We start from the raw sequence: 24629 nt of genomic DNA, 5'->3' as shown, positions 1-24629 counted from the left end.
CAGGATGCTGGACTAGATGGGGCTTGTGCCTGATACACCAGGGATGTTCTTATGTTCTTAATTATGGATTTGTTCCCTGATGTTACTTCATATAGTCTTCTCAATATGAGGAAAGCAGCTTTACAAGCTTATGCCGTTGGGTGACAATTCACAAATTGCTTATTCTGGTACAGTCCCATAGACATTAATGGAACACTAATGGAATACAGGCCTATAATTGAGATGGTTCAACAAATCAAACTAAATTACACATGTGCATTATATAAAGTATGGACGCACAGAAATTATATAAGAAATTTTATAAGTGACATTAACAAATTTCAGCCTTCTACCTCCTAATTTTTTCCTTCATCCAGTTAACGTTAGGAAACTATTTTATTTAGTTAAGTGCACAAAACTATGAGTGATTACAATAATCCAATTAACTTTTTAAGAGCTATAAAATCACTGTTCAAAAATTGGTTGTAGAATTATTTCTCACGTTACAATTTTCTAAACAATGATACAAACAAATCATTTTGGAAGGCAGAAGAAACATGGTTTTAAATTGTCACAAGAAAGGACCATAATTATTTAGATCAAGGTAACTGACTCAAAGATACTACATGCCAATTTAAAAAAACCAGTCTGCAATATACAAATACAAATATACTTTATATAATATAATATTATATAATAATATTATACAATTTATTTAATATATTCATTAGCCACCATGTACCTCATTAACTATTTATGAAACTCATATTTAAACAGAATGCATTTTTTTAAATTAAGGGTTGCAACTCAGCATGGTTTGAACACTGATGGCCCAGCAATTCTATCAAAACCAATAATTTTTTCACACACATTTTTAAATTGTGTACACCACCTAGAGACACACATATCCAGTGGTATATAAATATGATAGATAAATAAATACATTTTATATATTGTGGCTGACATCTTGAGTGCTCTGTGAGGAGCACGGGCGCTTCTACACTTCAGATTAGCAGTACTCCACTGGGCATGCAGAGGATGTGACCATTTTTGCCAATCTTCCCTGCCCTGGAAAAACTTTCTGTTTCCCATGTCCAGGTTGCAGGGAACACTTTCAGAGGTGGGGGAGATTGAAACAAATCATCCTCATGCAAACGCTTGCACTGTTTCACTCCGGAAGGCAACAGCAGCACACTGCTTAGGATGTCATCTTATAATTTCATATAGAGCTGCATTTAATGTAGTAATTATATAAAACATAATTTCACATAGAGTTGTATTTGTATATAATTCATTTAGAGCTGGTTGTACTTCTAAACATGTAAGTTTAGTGTGAATAGACATAAAACTTGCTAATATGTATTAAGTTTGATGTCAGTTTATTTACCCTTCTAGTCTAACTTATCATATAGCTCAAGGCAGGTTACAGTGATTATTTCAGCATTTAAAATATCAAAACATTACAGTGTTTAAGATAAATGATGCAATTGGGGTCAGGCTAAGAAACATAGGAAACCTAAGAAGCTGCCATATACCAAGTCAGACCATTGATCCATCTAGCTCAGTACTGTCTACGCTGACCAGCAGCGGCTTCTCCAAGGTTGTAGGTAGGAGTCTCTCTCAGTCCTATATGGAGATGCCATGGAGGGAACTTGGAACTTTCTACATGCAAATGCTCTTTCCAGAGCTGCCCCATCTCCTAAGGGGAATATCTTCCAGTGCTCACATGTACTCTCCCATTCAAATGCAAACCAGGCTGGACTCTGCTTAGAAAAGGGGACAATTCATGCTTGTTACTATATAAGACCAGCTCTCCTCCAGAGAAGAAGAAAATAGCAAGGTGGAGGGAAGCACATTTATTAAACTAGGAGAGGAAAAGTGTACAAATTACCTATGGCACTGAAATAGGGAAATAAATACATGTGCAAGATTTGTATTTAAAATGCTAGCAGTCACATGGTCCTTATAATTAAAGATCATTCAGGAAATACTGTAGCTAAGTAAATAATAAATCTTATTTATTGTTCTGGGTTTTCTGTTTTCTAATCATCAGTGTCAATTGCACCACAGGCTCCATTTGGTTATTTTCCTGATCGATTTCAAGCCCTTGGGTGACTGGTTAGCAAATGATTTGGAAATAAAAAGTGACGCAGAAGATGTGTAAATGCCTTATTAACTTACTTCTACCTCCAAGCCACCTGCTGTAACTCCTAAGTTGATTATGGGGCAAAAAGACGTCAGAAAGCTTGAGAATCGAAAATGTTTGTTTTAGTACTAGATGGATCGTGCATTTTACCCTGAGATACTGTCTGATTTGCCAGCCAAACTTAAAATGTTCACAGGATCTGAACTTAGAACTTAAGATGTGCGTCAGATCTGCAGAAAGGCTGGCAATTAGCTGGTCACTTATAGCAAGAGAAAAAACTAAAACACAAATCACATCTCTTTTATTTTTAAATGCCAGCTGTTCAGTTGTTAAAAAGAGCCAGAATAACTAACTGGGTTTTCTTTTTCTTTTTTTGGCAGAACTTTAAAGATAATATCATGACAAATACAGGAGAAATCTAATTCTTATCAAACTATTACTTGTAAAAGTTCCAAAATGTCTTGCTACAGTTCACAAAAGAACAAATAAATAGATGACGCTGCAATATCAGATGTTACTTTCACAGAGAAACCTGTTTAACATACTGAGATGCACAGATATAACTCAAATGTGATATTTAGAGTTGTGAATTTTGTACTAAAATTCAGGGTTAGATGGACATTTATTCCTGAAGAACCTGCCATTCTGAAAAGAATTAAATACTTCAAATCATGTAGACAGATCATCAACTTGAAAGTAAGTTCCATTATGTTCAAGGTGAGTTATACCCATTTAAGTGTGAATATGAATACCTCCCAAGAATGACTCTATGTTCTTTAATGAAACTCCTAGCATGTCACAAAATTTTAGGAAAACAATGAATCATTAAAAAAAAGGTTTTGAATGCTCAATTTACTACATTTGGTATTGTTTATTCTTTACGAAGCATCTTTTCCCAAATGGCCCTCCAAAGATTAGTTTTAATTTGTTGCAGCCTTTAAAAACAAAAGAATTGTATTACACAATTTCTAACAAGTAGTTCCTTTTGAAGTTTACAATGTGCAGAAATTAAATTAAATTTTGAGGGAGAAGGAGAGGATGGCTCCATAGGGCACACACAGCTTGAATGTTATAGATCATAAAGACTGAGAACAATAGATTTTGAATAATCTTAGAATCCTGTACATTTTATTAAAACTGAAAATATTATGGCTATCCCAAAGTTTATATGAAAGATTTGATTTGAACTATTTTATCTGATGTATGTTTCAGTTGTACCATTTCTATTCCCCCCCCCAACCTCCTGTGAATGTAAGCCCTTGTGTGAATTGGGCCCCCATCCACTATCAGTATAAAAAGGAACGGCTTCCTTACAGTTAATCTCAGCATTAGATTGTTAAGTTTCATACAATCGTTTTGAATCACTGTACAGAGGCAGCTTTTTGTACAAAATTCTTGATCAATGAGGCAATTATCTCAAATAGCAATTTTAGATGTTTTGTTCTCAAAATAGTATTTCTGATGGCATTTTAGGATTTTGTGTAGAGCCACACTTGCATTACGACAGCTGTTGAGTAATTATTATTTGCAGGTTATTATTATTTGCTTCTTGAAATTGTTGTATTGTTTTGAAATTGTATTGTATTGTTTTGAAATTGTATTATTTGCTTCTTGAAATTGCTAAATACTGAATGTTTGCAGCATTTCTGAAAGGTCATAACTTAGCAAGGAAATTAACTCCTTCTTATTCAGTATATACATCAGTACCCTTTCAGGCACTGTTTATACTCATGACTCTGTCTTCATGAAACAGGCAAGCTGACTGGCCTCCTATTGAGCCACACAATTAGCCTACTGAACTGATATTTGTGGATCTTTTCTTATTACATTTAGAAACCCCATGTTGCATCAAATCATTGTGCAGATGTTATCCCTGAATCTTACTTGATTGTGCTTTTACGTGCATGTTTTACTGGGCTGCATCCAAAGAATGTTAGTCATGACTAAAGAATCATTGAAATCAATGAGAGCTTAGTTCTAACTAAATCAAGTCCCATTAATGTTAATTAAATATGTTAATGTTAATTAAATAATGTTAATTAAATATGACTAATTTTCTTGGGGATTCAGCCCACTGTTTGACATTTGTATGTGCAGCTCAATAGTACACCTATATAATAGATTTTATCAGTGATTATTTAAATATATTATAGCATTCCTAGTTCGGTATCATTTCAATAGCTATCTCCCCTCCACTGTATCTTGAAAGTCCCACTGTACTTTCTCCTGTATCTTGAAAGTCCCACTCCTTCTCTGATCTTCCAGTATGAAGCCCTAAAGACAAAACTTCTTTAGGGAATGGATACAGCTCTTTTTTTTCTGTTACAATCAGAGGAAGGTGATAGAAGGACAAACCAGAGCAGACTGGGTACAGTAGATGAAATTCAGTAACCAATGTTCTCTTTAAACTCAACCCCACAGTAGCATGAGTAATAATCTAAGCATTACGTACAAACATTTCTTCTGCCCTTAAAACATAACATCTCACTGTGCACCTCTATTCACAGACTTTTAGAACATTGGCCCAGATCTAACTCTTGGAATTGGCAATAATTAGTATCCCAAATAAGAATGTACATTTTATCTGTATCAAGAGGGACATCCAAAGACTTCAGTGGGTTCCAGATAATCATTATGATGTAGTACAGATGAGCTTCAGCAGCAGGTACAGCCAATATAGATATGGAACTATTTTCTCTACAACTATTTTGTCTTTTCTCTATCATCCACATCAGCTACATAGATGCAGGCCTGCTTACACAAATGGTTTAAATGGGTGATTGTCTACAAAACCGTCTAGTCATCATAATTTTATTACAGTCTGCATGCCTCAAAATTAATTTCTATTCTGATGGACAGGCTTCAGTCAATCTTTAGCATCACACTTGACATTTCTGAATCACAGAAGTCAAGAACACATTGAAACACAAATGACATTTATTATGGCCAGGAGGGAAAAACAGAAAAATACATTCAAGGGAATGTATGATTCCCTTTTGTGTCATTTATATATACTATATAAATATAGTATAGTGCATTAGGATACGAACAGCAACATTTCTAGCAGGGCCGTGCAAAGATTTGGCTTTGAAGCAGAATAATCTGCACATTATCCCTGGTCCTGTGGGAAGGAGGTGGCACCCAACTCATACTTCTGAAAAGAGCAGTCCTCTGTGAAGTACTGATGAGGGCTGTTAAAAAGGAGCTGCAGGAAGCCCCAGTGATGTCTTGCAAGGTGTGTGGCAGGGCACATAGGGAGTGCTAGGAAATGTCCTTCCCAGTGCTTTCTCCACAAAACTCCATGGGGAAAGCTCTGGGAAGAACTACATCTTCTGTCTTGCACTACCAAGGAACTGAGAGAGAGAGGTAACATGAGGTGAGAAATAGTAGAAAGGTCATCCAGTGAGTGTCATGGCAAAGAGAAGATCTGAACCCAGATCTCTCCAGTCTGTCCAACAATCTGACTACACTGGCTGACTCTTTCAGTAATGGAGAACAGACAATGTAACACAAAAACAGCTGTCTGAAACTGAATGAACATTTAGAAAATGTTGTTTGAATTGTTAATCAACACCCCTATCTTCAATACTGCTTTTCTGACAATTCAGTAGATTGTTTTGATACTGACTGGTTTGAGCTACATTGTAGTATATAACACCCATGGGTCTCCATTTTTTGTCACTTCAAATCCATGCAGCTTATTTTCAGCTACCACAAACTTCAAAGTTATGAAGATCACAAGAATGAAGAATAACTTCGGAGTTTATTTGTTTTTGAAAGTTTTCATGCATGCCAACTCCTGTCTTAATAGAAGTCCTAACAAACAGTTACAAAGAGCCACGAAGTTACTGCCCAGACAACCTTAACTGCCCTGTGTGAGCCCCCAGTTCTACATTTCCAAGAGCTGCAGCCAAAGCTGCAGTTGGTGTTTCCACAATGAGGTGCTCTCTGCCTGACAAAGATGCTGAAAAAGGAAAAGCAAGGGAAACAAAAATACAAAAATTAGGCGACAGAGTAGTCTCAAGGACACCCCCAACGAGAAATTTATAAGGAATGTTTCTCATCTCCAGATCTGCTTCTCATTAGGGTATGTGAAGGGTATGAGCAGAATGCAAATGGGAAACTATGAAAATAGTCAAATTATTTTCAGCTAATTGTAACCACTTCCTAGAGATGTGCATGGACTGTTTTGGAGGCCCTTTTCTGGACCTCCGGACTGGTTTGGCAGTCCAACTTGTTTGGCAGCGGGGGGGGGGGATATTTAAGGAGCAGACCACTTTTTGATTTTCAGCACAGCACCAGCAGGGAAAGTGTGGCGGGTGGGGGGCAGGGAGAGTATCTTCCCAACTCCTTAAAGGTAACCCTCTCGTCGCCAAACTGGCCGGCTGCTGGTTTGTGCACATCCCTACAACTTACACAGATAGCAATGAGAACCTCTGCTAACCCCTGCTAACTTGGCAAAGAGGCACCTTTTAACATGGTGATTTTCTTTATTTAGCAGGGGAAGAGTAACTGGCCCTATCCACCCCCAGCACTGTACCTCCAGTGACTGTTGCGGGTGTCTATCTTATGTTTCTTTTAGATTGTGAGCCCTTTGGGGACAGGGATCCATCTTATTTATTTATTATTTCTCTGTGTAAGCTGCCCTGAGCCATTTTTGGAAGGGTGGTATAGAAATCAAATAAATAAAATAATAATAATAATAATAATCTTGCATAATTATATAGAATTTGTAAGACAGTCACACAATTGCAAGTCTTTACCCCATACTAAGTGTGCCGTCAAGTCTATGTCAACTCCTGGCACCCACAGAGCCCTGTGGTTTTCTTTGGTAGAATACAGGAGAGGTTTACCATTGCCTCCTCCTGCGCAGTATGAGATTATGCCTTCCAGCATCTTCCTACAGGTCGTGAATCCTTTATCTGGACTGCTTGGGACCAGAGGTGTTCCGGATTTTGGATTTTTCCGGATTTCGGAATATTTTCATAAATGAGATATCTTGGAACCCCTGAAGTTCCTTCCCTCCTTGCAACCCAGGCTTGGCTATGGCAGAGGGTAGGTGGACTCTGGCAGAGGGTCTCAACAACCACTGAAGTTCCTCTGCGCCTTCACGCCAAGCTCCTTCCCATCTTCCCTCCTTCCTCTCACACACGCATCTCAATGGGATCACACTCCTTCCCACCGTCTCCTCTCTCAGACTGGCATGAGAAGCATGTGAGTGGCAGTGCTTGAGAGGCGGTAAACAAAAGGCAGATAGCAAAGCCTGAGGGGAAGAACTAAAAGGGGAGCGAACAAGCTGAGGAAGCAACAACAGCAAGTTTAAGGGCCGTAAGCGATTGCTCCTGCAAACTGCACATCCCGCCCAATCCCAGCCCCAACACTTCCCAGCCGATTACAGAGCTGCCATAATGTTTTCTCTGTGAGTTGTAGGCTTTTTGCTGCTTTGTTACACAGTACTGTATATACTCTGTTAGCTGATGAGTTGGGGCCGGGATTGGTTTGGGGGCTGAGGGGATTTTGTGTGTGTGTGAGAGGTTGAAGCTACAAGCATTTTCCCCCCACTCAGCGTGGTGTCCAGATTTCAGAGCTTTTCGGATTTGGGGAGTCCGGATAAAGGATTCTCGACCTGTATATCGCTGCTGCCCGATATAGGTGTTTCCCATAGTGTGAGAAACATACCAGCAGGGATTCGAACAGGCAAACATCTGCTTGTTAGTCAAGCATTTCCCCGCTGCGCCACTTAAGGAGACCCTTGCCCCATTCTAGGTAGCATTAAATATTCATATCTGAAATCCTGGAATGCATGAGTTTTTGAGATGTCCCTGTTTACCAAGAAGGTACTAACTAGTATATTCCCAAATCTGACACAGTTGGATGCCTAATAACTAATCAGCTGAAGATGATACTAAAACCAAAACTGGTTCATTTAATGTCATGAATAAAAAAAGTTAAAGTTTGAACAGATTCATACTCTCCTACATCTGACATGAAGCAAATGACAAGAATGACAGGTTGCTTACCTGTAACTTTGGTTCTTCTAGTGGTCATCTGTGTGCTTCTGCTTGTTTGGAATAAGACTCCAATTTGGAATGTTCCAAGCTTGTCAGAATTCTGGTGGGAGTCCCACACCTTCTCCTCTATACGGTTGCGACAACCTCTCCCTCTTCAGTCTCTGAGTACACCCTATCAATCAAGCAATGCAGGGAGGAAGGGAAGGTGTGCAAGAGAACAGATGACCACTAGAAAAACCAAAGTTACAGATAAGCAACCCGTTGTTCTTTGTTGTGGTCTTCTGTGCCTTACACCTATGGGCACACCAAAATCGTAGGCTTACCTGGAGGTGAGATCAAGTGAAGAGTGACTGTAGAACAGCCTTTCTGAAAGCAGAATGCTTGCATGCCTAGACGTCCAAGGCATAGTGTTGAACAAAGGACAGTGGTGAAGACCAGGTCACCACTTGGCAGATAGTTTCCAGAGGGACGGAGCGATCGAATGCCACCTAAGTGCCCACTGACCTTGTCGAATGAGCCTTCACAGGTAACAGGAGAAGCTGATGCACTAGCTAATAAGCAAGTTGGATACTGTTCACAATCCAGTGGGAAAGAGTAGGAGCAGAAACTTGGCGACCCTTTTGCGGGTTGGCAAAGGATATACATAAGGAGGGTGATGCATGCCAGGGGGTCAAGAACTGCACACAGAATGCCAAGGCTCTCCGGACATCCAGAGTGGAGCCTGCATTCTGCTAAATCTTTAGGAGCAGGAAAGAAGGTTGGGCGTACCAGTGCCTGAGTGAGGTAGAAAGACGAAAGCACCTTGGGCAAGAAGGTAAAATCCAGATGGAAAACCACCTTGTCCTTGAGAAAGATCAGGTAAGGAGGGTACACCATGAGAGCTCTGAGTTCACTTATATGGCAAGCAGACATAATAGTGACCAGAAAGGCTCCTTTCCAGGATAATAGGTGGAGGCCAATGGTAGCCAAGGGCTCAAATAGTGGGCTCTTAAGGCAGGAGAGGACAATGGAGAGGTCCCAGGCCAGTGCCATGATAGGGTCATCTGGGAATTTGTGTTGCAAACCCTGAAGGAATCATTTGTCAGTGGGGGTTTTAAACCACGAGGAGCAAGTAGGGGGCATGTAGGCAATGACTGCTGCCAAATGTACCATAAGAGACAAGAGTTTGAGCCTTTCTTCTTGAGATGGAGGATATGCGCAGATAGTCTCTGATGTTAAGGGGGCGTCCAAGAGACTTTGGGAGGAGAGAAAAGCCTGGAAGTGTTCCTACTTTTGTGAATAAGAGGATCTTGTGGATGGTTTTCTTACAGCCTCTAGAATTTGTTGGAGCCTGCCAGGGAACAATGTTGTATCATCAATGCAGTGAGCCAGAGACTGTGAGGGAATTTGGCCCACTGACTGCACCAGGAGGCGGGTGCTGAGATGAAGAGCAGTGTGTATGCCAGACGAGAGGTGAAGTAGAGTGGAGAACCGTGGGCGGGCCACCATGGGGCAATGAGGATGCAGTTGAGGGCCTCTTGCTGAAACTTTAGCAGTATTCTTGGGAGTTGTGGAATTGGGGGGATGAGGTAGGCAAAGAGGCTGGTCCATGAGAAGGTGAACGTGTCACCCATCAAGGCAGTTCCCTGTCCAGCTCTGGAACAGAAGTGGGGCACTGGGTGTCTTCCATAGAGGCAAAGAGGTTGATCCTGGGTTTCCCTCATTTGCAAAAGATGGGAATCAACGATCTGCCACCCAGTTTCTATTAATGGATGTCAGTATGCAATGTGCTCAAGGCATCTGCTTCTACATTGTTGATTCCCTGAATATTTATTTATCATATTTTAATACCGCCTGATATCTGCATCTCTAGGCGGTGTACAAAATTTAAAATATTTAAAAGTCACTGATAAATACAAGACACAATAAAAACAATAGTATAAAAGTGATTAAAAATATTAAAATTATCAAAATTAATTCTAATTAAAAGCCTGCAAAAACAGGAGTGTCACGAGGGTCATCCTGAAGAAGAAGAAAAAAGAGGAGATGCTCTTATTTCAGTGGGGAGCATATTCCAAAGCCCTGGGGCAGCCACAGAGAAAGCCCGGTCCTGTGTCATCATGAAACGAGCTGGTGGCAACCGTAACTGGACCTCTCCAGATTGTAAAAGGCGGCAAGGTTTATAACAAAGGAGGTGCTCTTGTAAATAGCCTGGACTTGAGCTGTTAAGGGATTTATAGGTAAGAAGCAGCACTTTGTATTTCACCCAGAAACATATCGGCAACCAGTGCAGTTCTTTCAAAACCAGTGTTATGTGGTCCCTTCATGTTGTCCCAGAGACCAATCTAGCTGCCATATTCTGTAACAATTGTCATTTCTGGACTATGTACAAAGGCACCCCACACAGAGTGCATTACAGTAGTCAAGCCTGGAGATTACCAGCATATGTACCATTTTTTAAAGGTCATTAACCTCTAGAAGTGGACATAGCTGACGTATCAGCCATTGCTGATAAAAAGTGCTCCTGGCCACTGCCTCAACTTGAGAAACCAGGGAGAGCTTTGGGTCCAGGAGCACTCCTAAGCTATGTACCTGAACTTTCAGGGGCAGTGTGACCCCATCCAGAACAGGCAGATCTAAACCATCACTAGGGCCCTAGCCCCCACAGTCAGTACCTGTCTTATCTGGATTCAACTTCAGTTTGTTATCCCTCATCCAGCCCATTACTGCTTCCAGGCAAGCATTTAGGAAAGATATGCCATTTCCTGATGAGGTTGACATGGAGAAGTAGATCTGGGTGTCATCAGCATATTGACAACACCCAGCACCAAACCTCCTGATGATCTCTCCCAGCGGTTTCATGTAGATGTTAAGAAGCATTGGAGACAGTATAGAGCCTTGTGGAATTCCACACTTTATTTATTTAAACATATTTTTATACCACTCAAAACTTGCATCTCTGGGCGGTTTACAAGAAGATTTTTTAAAAAGTAAAACATTAATTAAAAACAAAAATAAAACAAACAATTTAAAACACAATTTAAAATTTTAAAACAATATTCTAAAAACAACATTAAAACAATCACTTGAAACGATCAAACATTTCAGCTCTCGCTTAGCAGAACAACAGTCTCCAAGAGACACCATCTGGAATCTGCCAGAGAGGTAGGAGCGAAACCACTGTAAAGCCAGTGCCACCCAATCCCACTTCCCTCAGGCAGTCCAAAAGGATACCATGGTCAATGGTATCAAAAGCCATAGAGAGATCCCAAAGGATCAGCAGAATCACACTCCCTCTGACTATAGCGAGTTGGAGATCATCCATTAGGCCGATCAAGGCAGTCTCAACCCACACAAAAGCCAGTTTGAAATGGTTTTAGATAATCTGCATCATCCAAAACTGCCTGGAGCTGAGAGGCCACCACCCACTCAATCACCTTGCCCAACCATGAAAGATAAGAAACAGGTCTGTAATTATTAACTCTGAGGGATCCAGTGGGATCTTCAAAAGTGGGATCTTCAAAAGTGGTCTAATAATAGCTTCCTTAAGACAAGGAGGCATCCCACCCTCCCTCAGAGAAGCATTTATAATATTTACCAGACCCTCTCTGATAATATGATTATCAGATGAGATAAGCCAAGTTGCGCAAGGGCCAAGAGAACAGGTTGTAGGACACAGAGTCTGAAACAGTTTGTCCATTTCCTCAGGAGTCAGAAAATAAAAATAATTCAATCCAACCCCATGCGAGGAGTTGCTGGACACCTCCACAGTAGATTCTGTAGTAACTGTGGAATCCAGCTCGGCCCGAATATGAGAGATTTTATCGGCAAGTAAGTCATTTAAAATGTCACAGCGAGTAACCGATGGTTCCAAGTTTAAATTCAAGGGGGAGGGGGTTCATGCTAACCCCCTCACAAACCTAGACAGCTGGATATGAATTTGTGGAAGCAATATGGACAGAAAAGAACTGTTTCTTTGCAGATATGTACTACCTGAGGGATAATGAGGTAAGCTATACACCACTTCCAGAGGACCATGGTCAGTTGTAGCAGCATTTGGATTCTGTCCCGCTCTGTCTGTTAATATACACCTTGACGGTGTTGCCTGTCTGGATCATCACCGCAGAATCAGACAGGATAGGAAGGAAGCCCCTTAGAGTTTTGAAAATGGTAAGCAGTTCAAGATAGTTTATGTGATGGTGGGCCTTGGCAGGGGTCCACAGGTCACTGAGACGAAAGTCCTGAACATGTGATCCCCAACTCCGTTTGGATGCATCCATTGTGAGGGTGGGGGTAGGTGTCAGAGGATGGAAGGGTGCTCCTATGGAAAGGTGGTACATGTCTGTTCACCATTCGAGGAATTGACATACAAACTGGGGGAGGCAGAGGGTGGAGGAGGGATGGTAACCTTGGGGGTCGAAATTGTAGAGGAACCAAGACTGAAGGGTACGGGGATAGAGACAAGCGTACAGGAGGACATGAGTAGTCAAGGCCATGTGCCCCAGTAGGCACTTTAAGGTTCTTGCTGAAGAAGTGGAAGCAGAAGCTACCCTGATAACCAAAGTGAGGAGGGACCGAATACTGTGAAGGGAAAGGAACACTTTGGCGTGGCTGAAGTGAAGAATGAGTCCCAAAATTCGATGGTAGTGGTAGAGGCGAAATGCAACTTTTTATAATTGATGGCAAGGTGTCGTAAATCTGTCAGGCTAGCCAGACAAAGCGTAACAGAGGCAGAAGCAGAACAGGAAAGTCTAACAGGAATAAATTCTCCAAACTAGGTCCAGTCTGAGTCAATCCAATAAATCCAACAGAGTCCAAAGCGAAATCCACGGGCAAGGTCAACAAAGTCCAGGGTCCAAACACGGTCAAGGTAATACATGAACACTGCCGATTAGCTCACAGGAAAGTGATGTTGCTATCAGCGGGGTAGCTATGTTGCAGGCGTCTTAAATAGGCTGACCTCCAGTGCTGTTAATTAAGAGTTGTTGAGTCAGCAGCTTTGCCTATTGTCCTATGCATGCGGCTCCTTAACTCTTGCTGTTTCTTGGATCGGCGTCTCTCCACATCTGAGACCGGTTGCGCTTCCTCCACAAGAGCTGCCTCACCCAGCTCTAACTCATCTTCGACTCCCTGTGCATCGGACCCACTATCCTTTGCAACTTCTGGTCCTTGCCCACCCTCCTCTGCTGTCAGCTCTGTCTCTGCCTCCAACTCCTTCTCAGAGTCTTCCAGCATGCCCATGACACAAGGCCAAGGTGGTTGAGGAGCCAGATTGTGGTATGGACTGCGTCCACTAGTTCCGAAAGGGAGTCCCCCACTATGAGCCAGACATCTACAAATGGGAAGAGGTAATTCTGACTCTGAAGAAAGGCCACCACCGGAGCCATTCATTTTGTAAATAAACGGGGGCTGAGGTGAGTCCTAAGGGGAGAGATTTGAATTTAAATTCCTCACCACTGATTTTGAAGCAGAGAAACTTTCAATGTTGGGGCCTGATCGTAAGGTGGCAGGGGTATCTTTTAGGTCCAGGGACGCAAAACACATCCCTTTGGGGAAAAGTGTGAGGATCGTAGGAATCATCACCATCCAGATGTAAGTGTTGCAAGCATTCAGGCTCCTTACGTCTATAATAGTCCAAATGCCTCCGTCAGCTTTGGGGACTGCAAGCTACAGGGAGTAATACCCCAGACTCATGGTAGGTGGCACTGGTTCAATGGCATCCTTCTTCAAAAGGGAGGCGACTTCTTGTGTGTTTGGTGGTCAGAACGGGGGAGAAGGGAGAGGTTTCTGAAAACTCCAGGGCATAACCTACATGGATGATTGTGAGGACCCAAGCGTCTGATGTAATAGCTTCCCAAGCTGGTAAGTAAGGGGATAAACGAGTTCTGACCCTGGAGAGGAGGGGAAAGTAATTGTTTCTTGGGGAAGGAGGGTTGGGGTCACTGCTTCTGAAGCGGCGGCTTATTGTCCTGGAAGTGCTGCTTCCTATTCTAAGGTGAAAACTTTGGGGAATGAAAGGATCGATCCACCAGTGGGTAAGTCGAGCTTTGGTGAGGTGGGGGAGCTCTAGACCAGGTCATGGGTCTACTCATGCAATAAGGCTGCATTTAGAGGCTCATAGATCAGGCCATGTTGCATAACTTTTGCACCTGTTGTAATGTTTCATCTGTCTTCTCCTCAAACAGCACATCGCTGAATGGAATATCTTCAATGCAGGTGTGGGCCTCATAAGTTAGATCAGAAGACCTTAGCCAGGTGTGGTGGCAGAGGGTGACAGAAGTGGCCATTACCTTAGTTGCACACACTGCTAAGTGGCATGCAGAGAAGAGCTCCTGTTTAGCAAGGAGTGCTGCTTTTTAAAGGAAAACTTTGATGGGATCTTTTTTATCCACAGTAAGAGATGTTCGATATAAGGTCCCAGCTGTTCTCAGAGGAAATGGTTCTACTTGGTGTTATACGCCTGATAGTTAGCTATGTTCAGGTGCAATGCAGAGACTGAATACAGCTTTCGGCCTAAGGATTCCAGCTTGTGGCCTTCTCTAGCTGCTGGAGAGGAAGCTATTTTTGACCCATACTTTTGACCTGTTTCACAATTGAGAGGCCTCAACCACCTCTGAATTGGGTGTGGGATGCTTTTGGACAAACTTTCCTGCCAATTCATCTTCTGTGTGCAAACGGAAAAAGCTGTCTAGATGCTTCGTTGTGGTAGAGAGGATGGTTTGTGTCAGCAAGATTTCACAATGTCCAAAAGTGCTGCATTCAGTGGCAATGAGATAGGTGCACGTGTGTCTGTGTCTATGAGACCAAAGAGGGGATCAAGGCCCACTTTATTCTGCTGGTTATGTTGTATGCCTAGGGAGGGTGCCATGCGCGGCAAGTATTTTATTTATTTATTTATTTATTTACATTTATATCCCGCTCTTCCTCCAAGGAGCCCAGAGCAGTGTACATGGTTATGTTTATCATTACAACAACCCTATGAGGTAGGTTAGGCTGAGAGATAAGTGGCTGGCCCAGAGTCACCCAGTGAGCTTCATGTCTGAATGGGGATTTGAACTCGGGTCTTCCCGGTCCTAGTCCAACACTATAACCACTATGCCATGCTGGCTCAGGGCCAGAGGCAGCAGACAGGTCAAGATAGGCTGGGGCTTAAGAGCTGGACTGGATAGGTTAAGATCAGAAAGACCACAGGCAGATGTTGTCAAGACCAGGCTGGAGTCAAGATTAGAGCAAGGAGAGGCAAGGCTATTGCTCTGTTGACTAACAATTGCTCTGACTGAGGAACCAGGCTTATAACAACTGCTGCAAGGGGCCAGCCTGGTCCCTATCAATTCCTCAGGCCACAGCTGTAGCACTGGTTCCACTGATTCTATGGGTGGCACTGCAAGCAGCAGTGAGCAGGCTCAGAATTCCCTCTGCCTGGGAGCTGTTGAGACCTGAGTTGGAGTCTGTACCTTGTCTTCTGGTTCAGCAGGAACAGGGGTGTTGGAAGGAGGAGCCGAAGCTGGCTTGAGGTGGTTTACATGAAGGAGGAGGCTGTCATGTAGGCAGCGATGTCCGGAGGAAGCAGATTCCTTTTGTCTGTGGCCTCTGAAATCAGGAAAATACTTAGCTTGGCGAGTCTCAGTGATCAGGAACTGGATAGAGGGAGGGTATGATGGCAGTCTTCCCACCGTTCGTCATAAGAATGAGCAAAAAATCTCTGCCGCCTAGGTGGGTATGCCTCTTCTCGAGGTCTCTCATAGTGCTGATGGCGATAGGCATCCCAAGGATAAATCGGTTTCAAAACTTTGAGGTCTGGCAGTAGTCCTGCCAATCAGATTGCCCTCGGTACTGAGGGTGATAGGTAGCTCTTGTTTCGGGGTCTGGGTGGCAGGGATATACATCCTCAAATTCACCCTCTAGAGCCAAACCTAGGGATCAAACCTGTTCCCAGTTCGAATAGACCTCTTCAGCCTCATCCTCCAGTTCCCTTCATGTCCTACATTCGAGCTCTGCTTCGAACCCATCAGGGTCAAAGACCGGGTCCGGGTCCTATGGGACCATATGGGAGTCCACTGAGCATGGGGAAACCTGTCCCGCTGGAACCATCAAATCTGAAGCAGAGACCACAACTTGGGATGCGGCAGAGGGATTTGATGGATTCAATAGTTTTTTCTTTTTTTAAGGCATGGGGCAGAATCCGCTGATGCAGATTAGGGATGTGCACGGTCCGGCCCAGTCCGGACCGGCACCAACGGGGGGCCCTTTCTTTTAGGGCGGGAGGGCTTGCTTACCCCTCCCGCCTCTTCGGCCCCCTCCAGCGCCCGTATTTAACTTAAAAGCGGGGCGCTGGAAACCAGCCGCCCCCGCCGCCGGAAACCAGCCGCCCCCGCCGCCGCTACCCCCCCGAGCAGATTAACAATTAAGGGTGCCCCTGCCGTCGCCCGCCCGCCAGCCAGCCAGCCAGCCCTCCCTCCCAGCTGCCCGCCCGCCCGAGTGTGTCCTTACCCAATGCTTGAAGGAAACGAGAGGAGCTACCGAACGGAGCTCCTCTCGTTAGCAAGGCCTCCAGAAGACTGAAGGCGCTTTGCGCGCGTCGCAAAGGACGCCGGAGGCCCGGTCTACCCGCCGGGAAAAGGCAAAAACTGTGGGGGGTGGGCAAATAAAGTGCCCTAATGCACTCTGCAGATGTCCAGTTGTCCAGGAATGCCCCCCCCATTTCAAATTCCCCCCTTTTAGACACCCATGGATATGCAAAAGTAATCACATTACCATATCAATTTTGTAAGGTGAATGTGTATGAATACAGCCTCACATTGCGGTAGTAGTATTCTGGTACAGCAGGAGAACTCACAAAAACATGCAAGAGATCTTCATGCACAGTCAGCTGCCAGAGGGATAGTTGTTTTAGTCTGCTCCAGCTAAAACAACAAAAGGGTCTTGCAGCACCTTAGACTGCAAGATTTGTTCCAGTATAAACCTAAAGAGTTAAACTATGTGCTCATTCTGGGGTATTGTTTGTTCTGAGGGTAAGTCAAGGCAGCAGCTTCAGTGCAGTTCAGAGATCTTTTATGCTTGTAAACAGTTCTTCCCAACTAAGGCCATGCTTGTGCTTGTAGAGTATAAAGAATTGACCTCAAGAAGATCTACTGGAACCTACTGAAATGCAATATAATTTACACAAAGGAGTATACAGCCAATGGCCTAATGTATACACATTACTGTTACACATACAAAGGGGAAAACTTAAAATGAAGTCTAATTATTGTATGTGTTCCTCTTGGATTCTTAATCTGCATTCTGATTTTATTCTAATACTAAACAATATAAAAATACATAACAGAGTTTACCTTGTTTCAATAAATTTAATTTTTAGTTCAAATGAAAATACAGACAAATTTTTAGACAGGCAATAAATAAATAAAACATTAAATTATAGATAGATAGATAGATAGTGTGTGTGTGTGTGTGTGTGTGTTTTACAACTTAGTAAATTATAACAGATTGATTCTTCTGTGTAGGTTCTGCGTAGGTTTCTGATCTTTTCAGGCTTGCAATGATACTGGTTAAATGCTAGATTTTAGGCACTTTTCTAACCTTTCACTTTCAGTGGGTGTGAAAGGGTTTATTTGTAATATATATTGCTACTGACAGAATTTTATTTTGTTCTGGAATCTCTGCAGCAATTCCCAACTTACAGGCTTCCCCAGAATGCATGTCAAAGGAATCCTACCCACACACTGAATACCTAATAGGGCCTGACCCATTTAGTTTTCTTGTTAAAACAGCACTACATCTTCAATAAAGAAAAAGGACTTTACAGCTAAAAGCAGGAGAGGAGTTAAACACACTAAAAAAACCTGCAGTGGGCCCTTAAATCTGCTGAGAACATTTGTTACTATTTCATGCCATATCAAATTCACAGAGAAAATGACCATGCAGTTTAGTTATATATATATATATATATATATATATATATATATATATATATATATATACATACACACACACACACACACACACACACACACACACACACACACAATATGCTATATATAAAATGATATATGTTAACGTTTTACAAGTCCATCTTCTTATGTGAGAAGTGAAAGGACTATATTCATTAGTGCCAATTGTAAAGGGGGGGAAAATAACATAACCCCTACCCCAAAGGGCTTTGGGGCAAAAAACTGCATTTGGGAAATTAGAGGTCTCAAAACTCAGCATTCTTAAAGTCCACCCCCAACCCCAATCTGCTAATTATTTTAACAAGCCTAACTGAAAATAGCTGTAACATTATTACTCAGACTCAGATAGGCCTGAGTAGTTAAAGTTGTGTTGCACAAATATTGGGAGCTTAACCACTTAATAGCCACCTAATGGCGCAGTGGGGAAGTAACTTGCCTAGGGAGTAAAAGGTTGCTGGTTTGAATCTCTGCTGGTATGTTTCCCAGACTATGGGAAACACCTATATTGGGCGGCTGCGATACAGGAAGATGCTGAAAGGAATCATCTCATACTTCACGGGAGATGGCAATGGTAAACCCCTCCTGTATTCTACCAAAGAAAACTACAGGGCTCTGTGGTTGCCAGGAGTCGGCACCAACTCGACAGCACAACTTTACCTTTGTCCTCTTAATATCCCTAAAATGACCTCATAAGACCAAGTCTGGCACAAAGATGATTCTTTGGATTCTTGAATTTTCTCAGCACTTTGAACAACAGATTATCCTAGTACAGTACAGTATGTTCTCTTCTAAGCCACATATGCTCTGATCCAGAAACACCAGCTTCAAAAATTAAAGTTTTGAATTGGCACACATGTGCAGATATAACTATTTTATTCCTTCCATCTAATTCAGGGATTGACAACCTGGCTAGTATTGAGGATAAGTGAAAATATGGAGTTCTCAGGATTCTAACACAAGAAAATGAACTGCACAGAAAAGCCTCAAAAAAAAAAAATGGCTATCCTTGGATTTATTTAATTAAATTTCTCTTGTAATTGTTAGCAGTAAACCAAGTGTAACTTTAAAAGTATAGAGAACCAGTCCTTTAGCAACAGTACTGCAGTAGACACATTCACTGTATTTTATAATAATTGGTACCATGTCTCTCTTCAAGGAGATCAGAGCAAATTTCCTAAGCTTCCTAGTTGGCCACTCAACCAGGTACTAATCATTGAAAAAACTGCAATTCCCAAGAACACCAAGCAAGTTTCCCAGGACTTGCATGGGTGGGGACTCTCTTATAGGAATCCTTTTGAAAGTCATGATGCCATAGGCACTGTTACCTCACTGCCAGGAGCAAAACTAGAACCAGAAGGAGGGATTTGGACACCAAACTGGACCTGAATTTAACTGGGCCAAATCAAGCTGTTTGCATTCTGTTCTGGTTTGGCTTCTGAAGCTTCCTATAGCCCTAGCTTCCAGCGATCCTCCTTCCAAAGATTCATATCTTTTCTACTTGATGGCTGCAGAAGTCACCAAATATTTCAGGAAATATAGTAATCTTAATAAATCACTTCCCCACATATATCTAATTTAATCCACAGCAAAAACAGTCCATTATAAACTAGAGAATCTATATTTCTTTGCTAAAGATGTTTTTCACTGTAACATATTTTTATAAGATTAATTTATTCATGTATCTGTCTTATTACTAGAATTATCTCATATTTAACTGATCAGTAAAAAGTTAAGTAATTACTTGAAATAAACACAAAAACAATCTTTTTCTCCATGTCAACTTGGGATGAGCGTGAAGTGTTCCGACACCTCTTTGAAAAGGCACTGAAATGCTTGGGTTCTCTGGCGCCGAAATGTTTCAGCGTGAGGTTCTCTTAAGAGGCGGTGGGCAGGTCCTACCTACCCATCCTCCAAGTCCCTGCTGGCCCACCGTGGCGCTATAGTGAAGGAAAGATTTCTGGGCAAGCAGCAGCTTGTGCCGCTTGCTCCTCTAAAATGCCACACCGAGGCAATGGGATGCGTCCCTGACATCCCTCATGCGGCATCAGCACATAAATGGCGCCGATGCCATTTACGTGCCAATGCTGCATGAGGAATGCTGGGGTCGCATACCATCGGTGCGGCATTTCAGAGAAGCAAGCGGCACAAGCTGCCACTTGCACAGTCTTCCCTTCACAATAGCACTGCGGCAGGCCGACAGGGGCTTGGAGGACGGACAGGTAGGACCTGCCTGCCTCCTCTTAAGGGAACCTCATGCTGCCCTTGTGATGGCACCGAAGCAATCTGGTGCACATCCCTAATGTCAACATCAAAAGGAGAACGCATAAACTCCCTAAACGCCTGCCTGGAGGCAGTGATGGGCTGGATGAGATATAACAAACTAAGGCTAAATAAGACAGAGATACTTATTATGTGGAGTCGGAACACAGGAGATTATTTTGATTTGCCAGTTCTGGAGGGAGTCACACTTCCCCAAAAGGAACAGGTACACAGTCTGGGGTTGCTTCTGGACACAAACCTCTCCCTGGTGTCCCAGGTTGAAGCAGTGGCCAGAGGTGCCTTCATCAGTTTTGGATGGTACGCTAGCTGTGTCCATTTCCTGAGATAAATAACCTCAGAACAGTAGTACATCTGCTGGTCACCTCCAGCCTTAACTACTGCAATGTGCTCTATGTGGGGCTGCCTTTGTATGTACTCTGGAAACTGCAGCCAGGTTGGTCTCTGGATCATTTCAGAGAGACCATATCACTTCTATCTTAAAAGATATACACTGGTTGCCAATATGTTTCTGGGCAAAATACAAGATCTTGGTTATAACCTATAAAGCCCTAAACAGCTTGGGCCCTGGGTATAGAAGAGAATGTCTTCTTCGCTATGAACCACACCGTCCATTGAGATCACCAGAAGAGATTCGTCTGCAGTTGTCACTGGCTCGTCTGGTGGCTACTCAGGGACAGGCCTTCTCCATTACTATCCTGAGGCTTCGGAACATGCTTCCTGCTGAAATAAGAGCCTCCCCATCTCTTACAAGTTTTAAAAAGGCAGTCAAGAGACATTTGTTCACCCAGACTTTTAATTAGATACTGTTTTAATTGTTTGATTTTTAATGGTTTTAACCTTTTAAATTTTAAATTGTTGTAATGTTTAACCTTTTTATTTGTTGTTTTTATTGTTTTGTTGTAAACCACCCAGAGACTTGCGTTTTGGACGGTATACAAATATGTTAAATAAATAAATAATGAATTGTAATATAATATCAGTGGCTAACAGGGATGTGCACGGAACTGGTTTGGAGGCCCTTTATGGGCCTCCAAACTGGATTGACTGGTGGGTAGTTCTGCCAGTTTGAAGGTGGGGGTTGCAGCTTTAAGGGCAGGGGAGGGTGTACTTACCCCTCCTGCCACTTTCCCCCCTTCGGTGTGCGATTTCAGTAAAGCCCGTTGGGTCAGCGGCATTCCTCCCTGCCGCCCCGTTGCCCTTGTTTATCGGAACTACCCGGAAGTATTTTGTGCACGCACAAGCCACCCGCATGCATGTCAGGCGCATGTGCGCGGTCAGGCATGATGTATGCATGCCTGCGGTGGCGCGTGCAGGTGTGCCAAATACTTCTGGGTAGTTCCGGTAAACGGGGGCAACAAGGTGGCAGGGAGGTATGCTGCCGCCCCAACGGGCTTTACTGAAATCGGATGCCAGCGGGGGGGGGAGCGGCAGGAGGGATAAGTGCACCCTCCCCTGCCCTTAAAGCTGCACCCCTGCCTTCAAGCCACCCCCGCCCAGTTCCGTGCACATCCCTAGTAGCTAAGAGCACTACATTCAAAGTTTGTATGCAATATATAAGCAAGTTAATTCCATAATTCTCCTTTTAAAATCCCATTGCATCATATAGAATCTATAAATATGAATTGTGCCATGTGTGTCTGTACAAGATGTATTGCACACACAGCTCAACACCACTGACATATAAATGCTAAAAAGTATCGTACTCACGGGTGATACTTGGAAAGTTGCTGAGCCAGTTCATAAGCCATAGGGTCTCTGTCAAGTGCATAGATTTTAATATCCATTGCTTTTTGCAGAAGAGCCTTTGTATGGCCACCTGCTCCAAATGTCATATCAAGAATACACTGTGGACAGAAAAGGAATAATTTACTTATTTAGGTTTTCATTTAAACCTCTGCTAACTAAATTTTAATTTGTCAATTAAAAATGGAAACATTTATATTATCACATTTACACAAAATCTGCGCACCACTCGAGTTTTTTGGTCCATATATGGAAAATCTGCTTGCTCAAAAAGAACCAGTCATTTGCCTAGTTCAGTTTTGAACATGTCTTTTAATTAAATTCAAAATGAGTGGAAAGGAACTGTCCTTCAAACAGTGACACATTTGATAGCCATGGTGAAAACTACCTGCATGAATAAGGAATACATACAGGATTTAGGTACACAGATAGTTGCCTTATACTGAGTCAGACCATCAGTCCATATAGCTCAGTAGTGCACAAGCTGAATAGCAGCAATCTTCCAAGTATTCAGACAGGAGTCTTTCCCTACATGGGACCTTTTATATGCAAGGCATGTACTCTGCCACTCAGCTATGGCCCTTTCCTATCTTTTTAACAAAAGCCTAGAAATCAGGGAGTTGAACTAAACTGGAAACCAAAAGCTGGTTCAGAGAGGGTTTATTTTTTCAGCAAACCAGAACTTAACCTGAACCCAGCATCTTTTAATTACCTTGAACCTGAATCAAACCTCTAAATACAAGTAGAACTGATTCAAAAGTGGCCCAATAATAAGTCATTCAAGATTATTATTTTTTGAGAGGTGGTCAGCCTCCTTTCTGCTTCAGTTGTATTTAGTCTGATTTTTAAAATGTATTTTTTAAAAAGGTTTTTAAGTGCTTTGTATTGTATTTTGCCCCCCTCCCCCAGTCTGCTGTGTTGTTTAATGCTGTGCTGTGAGTCACCCAGAGAACAATATGTTATGGGGCGGCTAACAAAGTTTATCATTATTTTAATATTAGTTGTATTTAAAACACACACACACACACACACACACACACACACACACACACACAACACTACATTTGCCAGTAAACAAGGGTGGCCCTTCCATGAAATAAGGTGAGGTGATCATCTCAAGCAGCAGGTTATTGGGGCACTGGTAGGCGAGGCAACCTGTCACCTCATACCTGTATCCCTCTGCCACCTGGTGACCACCATCAAAACAGCTTTGGCAAGCTGAAATGATCTTCTTTCCTTTTTTCAACATCATAACCCCTACCCTTGACTCCTTGGGGCTCTATCTTTTCTTTCAAGAAGCCCTACTAACCTAGCAAAAAAGAACAAGAATTTACCCTCATTGAGATGAATTGTAGAATGAAAGCAACGATGAACTGCATTGCCAAGGAAACACAATACGTTTTCAGCCTCAGTACAAGGAGCCTCCACACGGAGGCTTTGTAGCTGGATAACAGCCTGTGGATGGGCAAGAGGAGAACCAGTTCAAGGCCATGTCTACTCATTTATCTTGCTCCATCTTCCCTTCTTTTCAGAAGGCTTACTGGCAATGGTAGTCCAAGACTTCTCCATGCCCGAGGAAGTGTACCAAATATCACCCGCTCCCTGCATGCAACTTCTTTTATTTTTCTTTGCAAAAGCTGCAGCCACTGCTTCATTCAGTCAACAAGTGGGCTGGCTCACATGGCCAGCTCCACCTTGACTCCACACACATCCTCCCTTATGCACTGCTTGGCTTGTTGTGAAAAGTGGGAGAGAGTGGAAGAAGAAATGCTGAAAGGAGAATAGAGCACTGGAGACATTATATGAACCATACTGCATATAGTAATATACTACTTCGGTCATTTCATATGCTTTGCTGTTATTAATGGCTCTGTGCTGCTAGCCTGGTGGGTAAGATGGCATAATGGGAGCAGCAATTTTCTATAAGTGATGCAAGAGCAAAATATAGGTACTAAAAAGAGCTTCAGTGTTTAAATAAAACTCTGAGTGATGTTTTCAAATGGCTCACACATTTGCACACGTTATGTCCTCCTCCAGCCTCTTCAAACCTGGTTTCCCATTTTACATCAAATAAAAACAGACATATTCCCCTGAAACCTTTGTAGATAGTAAAGTGAATGGAGGTGCTTCTGAACATTCATAGTTCTGTAGGCACAACCTTGCAGGGCTCTGAAACAGCAACAATACTAAGAGAATGCCTCTGCCCCTTTTTCTCCTCACATACATGACAGCTCCATATGAAATTAATGAAGGAAAGTTCAAAGACTCCTCTAAAGTCTTTACAGAATAAAAACAAGATTGCTCCCCTTAAAGTTATCTTTGAGTAAATATTTTGTGCAGTCACACATATGGAAATCTACCTGCAAAGCCCACAGATGGGACCTCTAAAATTAGGACACTTTCCTCCTCACTCATTCATGTGTAGCACCACCCCTTGCGGAGAAACAGCCAGCATCTTTTGACTCAGTTCCATCCCTTGACCATGGTAGAAAGCATGATCTACATCATGACTAAGGAAATCATGTTCTTTAAGCCAGTCTC

General features: G+C 42.6%; 1 protein-coding gene across 11 annotated transcripts in view; it reads right to left on the bottom strand.

Annotated features, from left to right (window-relative positions):
- Positions 1-24629, bottom strand: part of METTL15 (methyltransferase like 15) — a 185818-nt gene that overhangs the window by 87396 nt on the left and 73793 nt on the right. For 10 of the 11 annotated variants that reach the window (XR_008312929.1, XR_008312928.1, XR_008312927.1 and 7 more), the window contains one exon: positions 22053-22189. Coding sequence is in view for 8 of the 11 variants with exons in the window: in XM_053282836.1 (XP_053138811.1) it covers positions 22053-22189 (137 nt within the window). In the remaining 3 variants the exon portion in view is untranslated. Of the gene's footprint in view, positions 1-22052; positions 22190-23422; positions 23544-24629 lie in introns of all 11 variants that reach the window. The other variant, XM_053282840.1, reaches the window with a different exon arrangement.

This window comes from Hemicordylus capensis, chromosome 1, assembly GCF_027244095.1.
Source record: "Hemicordylus capensis ecotype Gifberg chromosome 1, rHemCap1.1.pri, whole genome shotgun sequence".
Taxonomy (NCBI): Eukaryota; Metazoa; Chordata; class Lepidosauria; order Squamata; family Cordylidae; genus Hemicordylus; species Hemicordylus capensis.
Note: the sequence above shows the minus strand (reverse complement) of the source record. Positions and strands in the feature narration are given on the sequence as shown.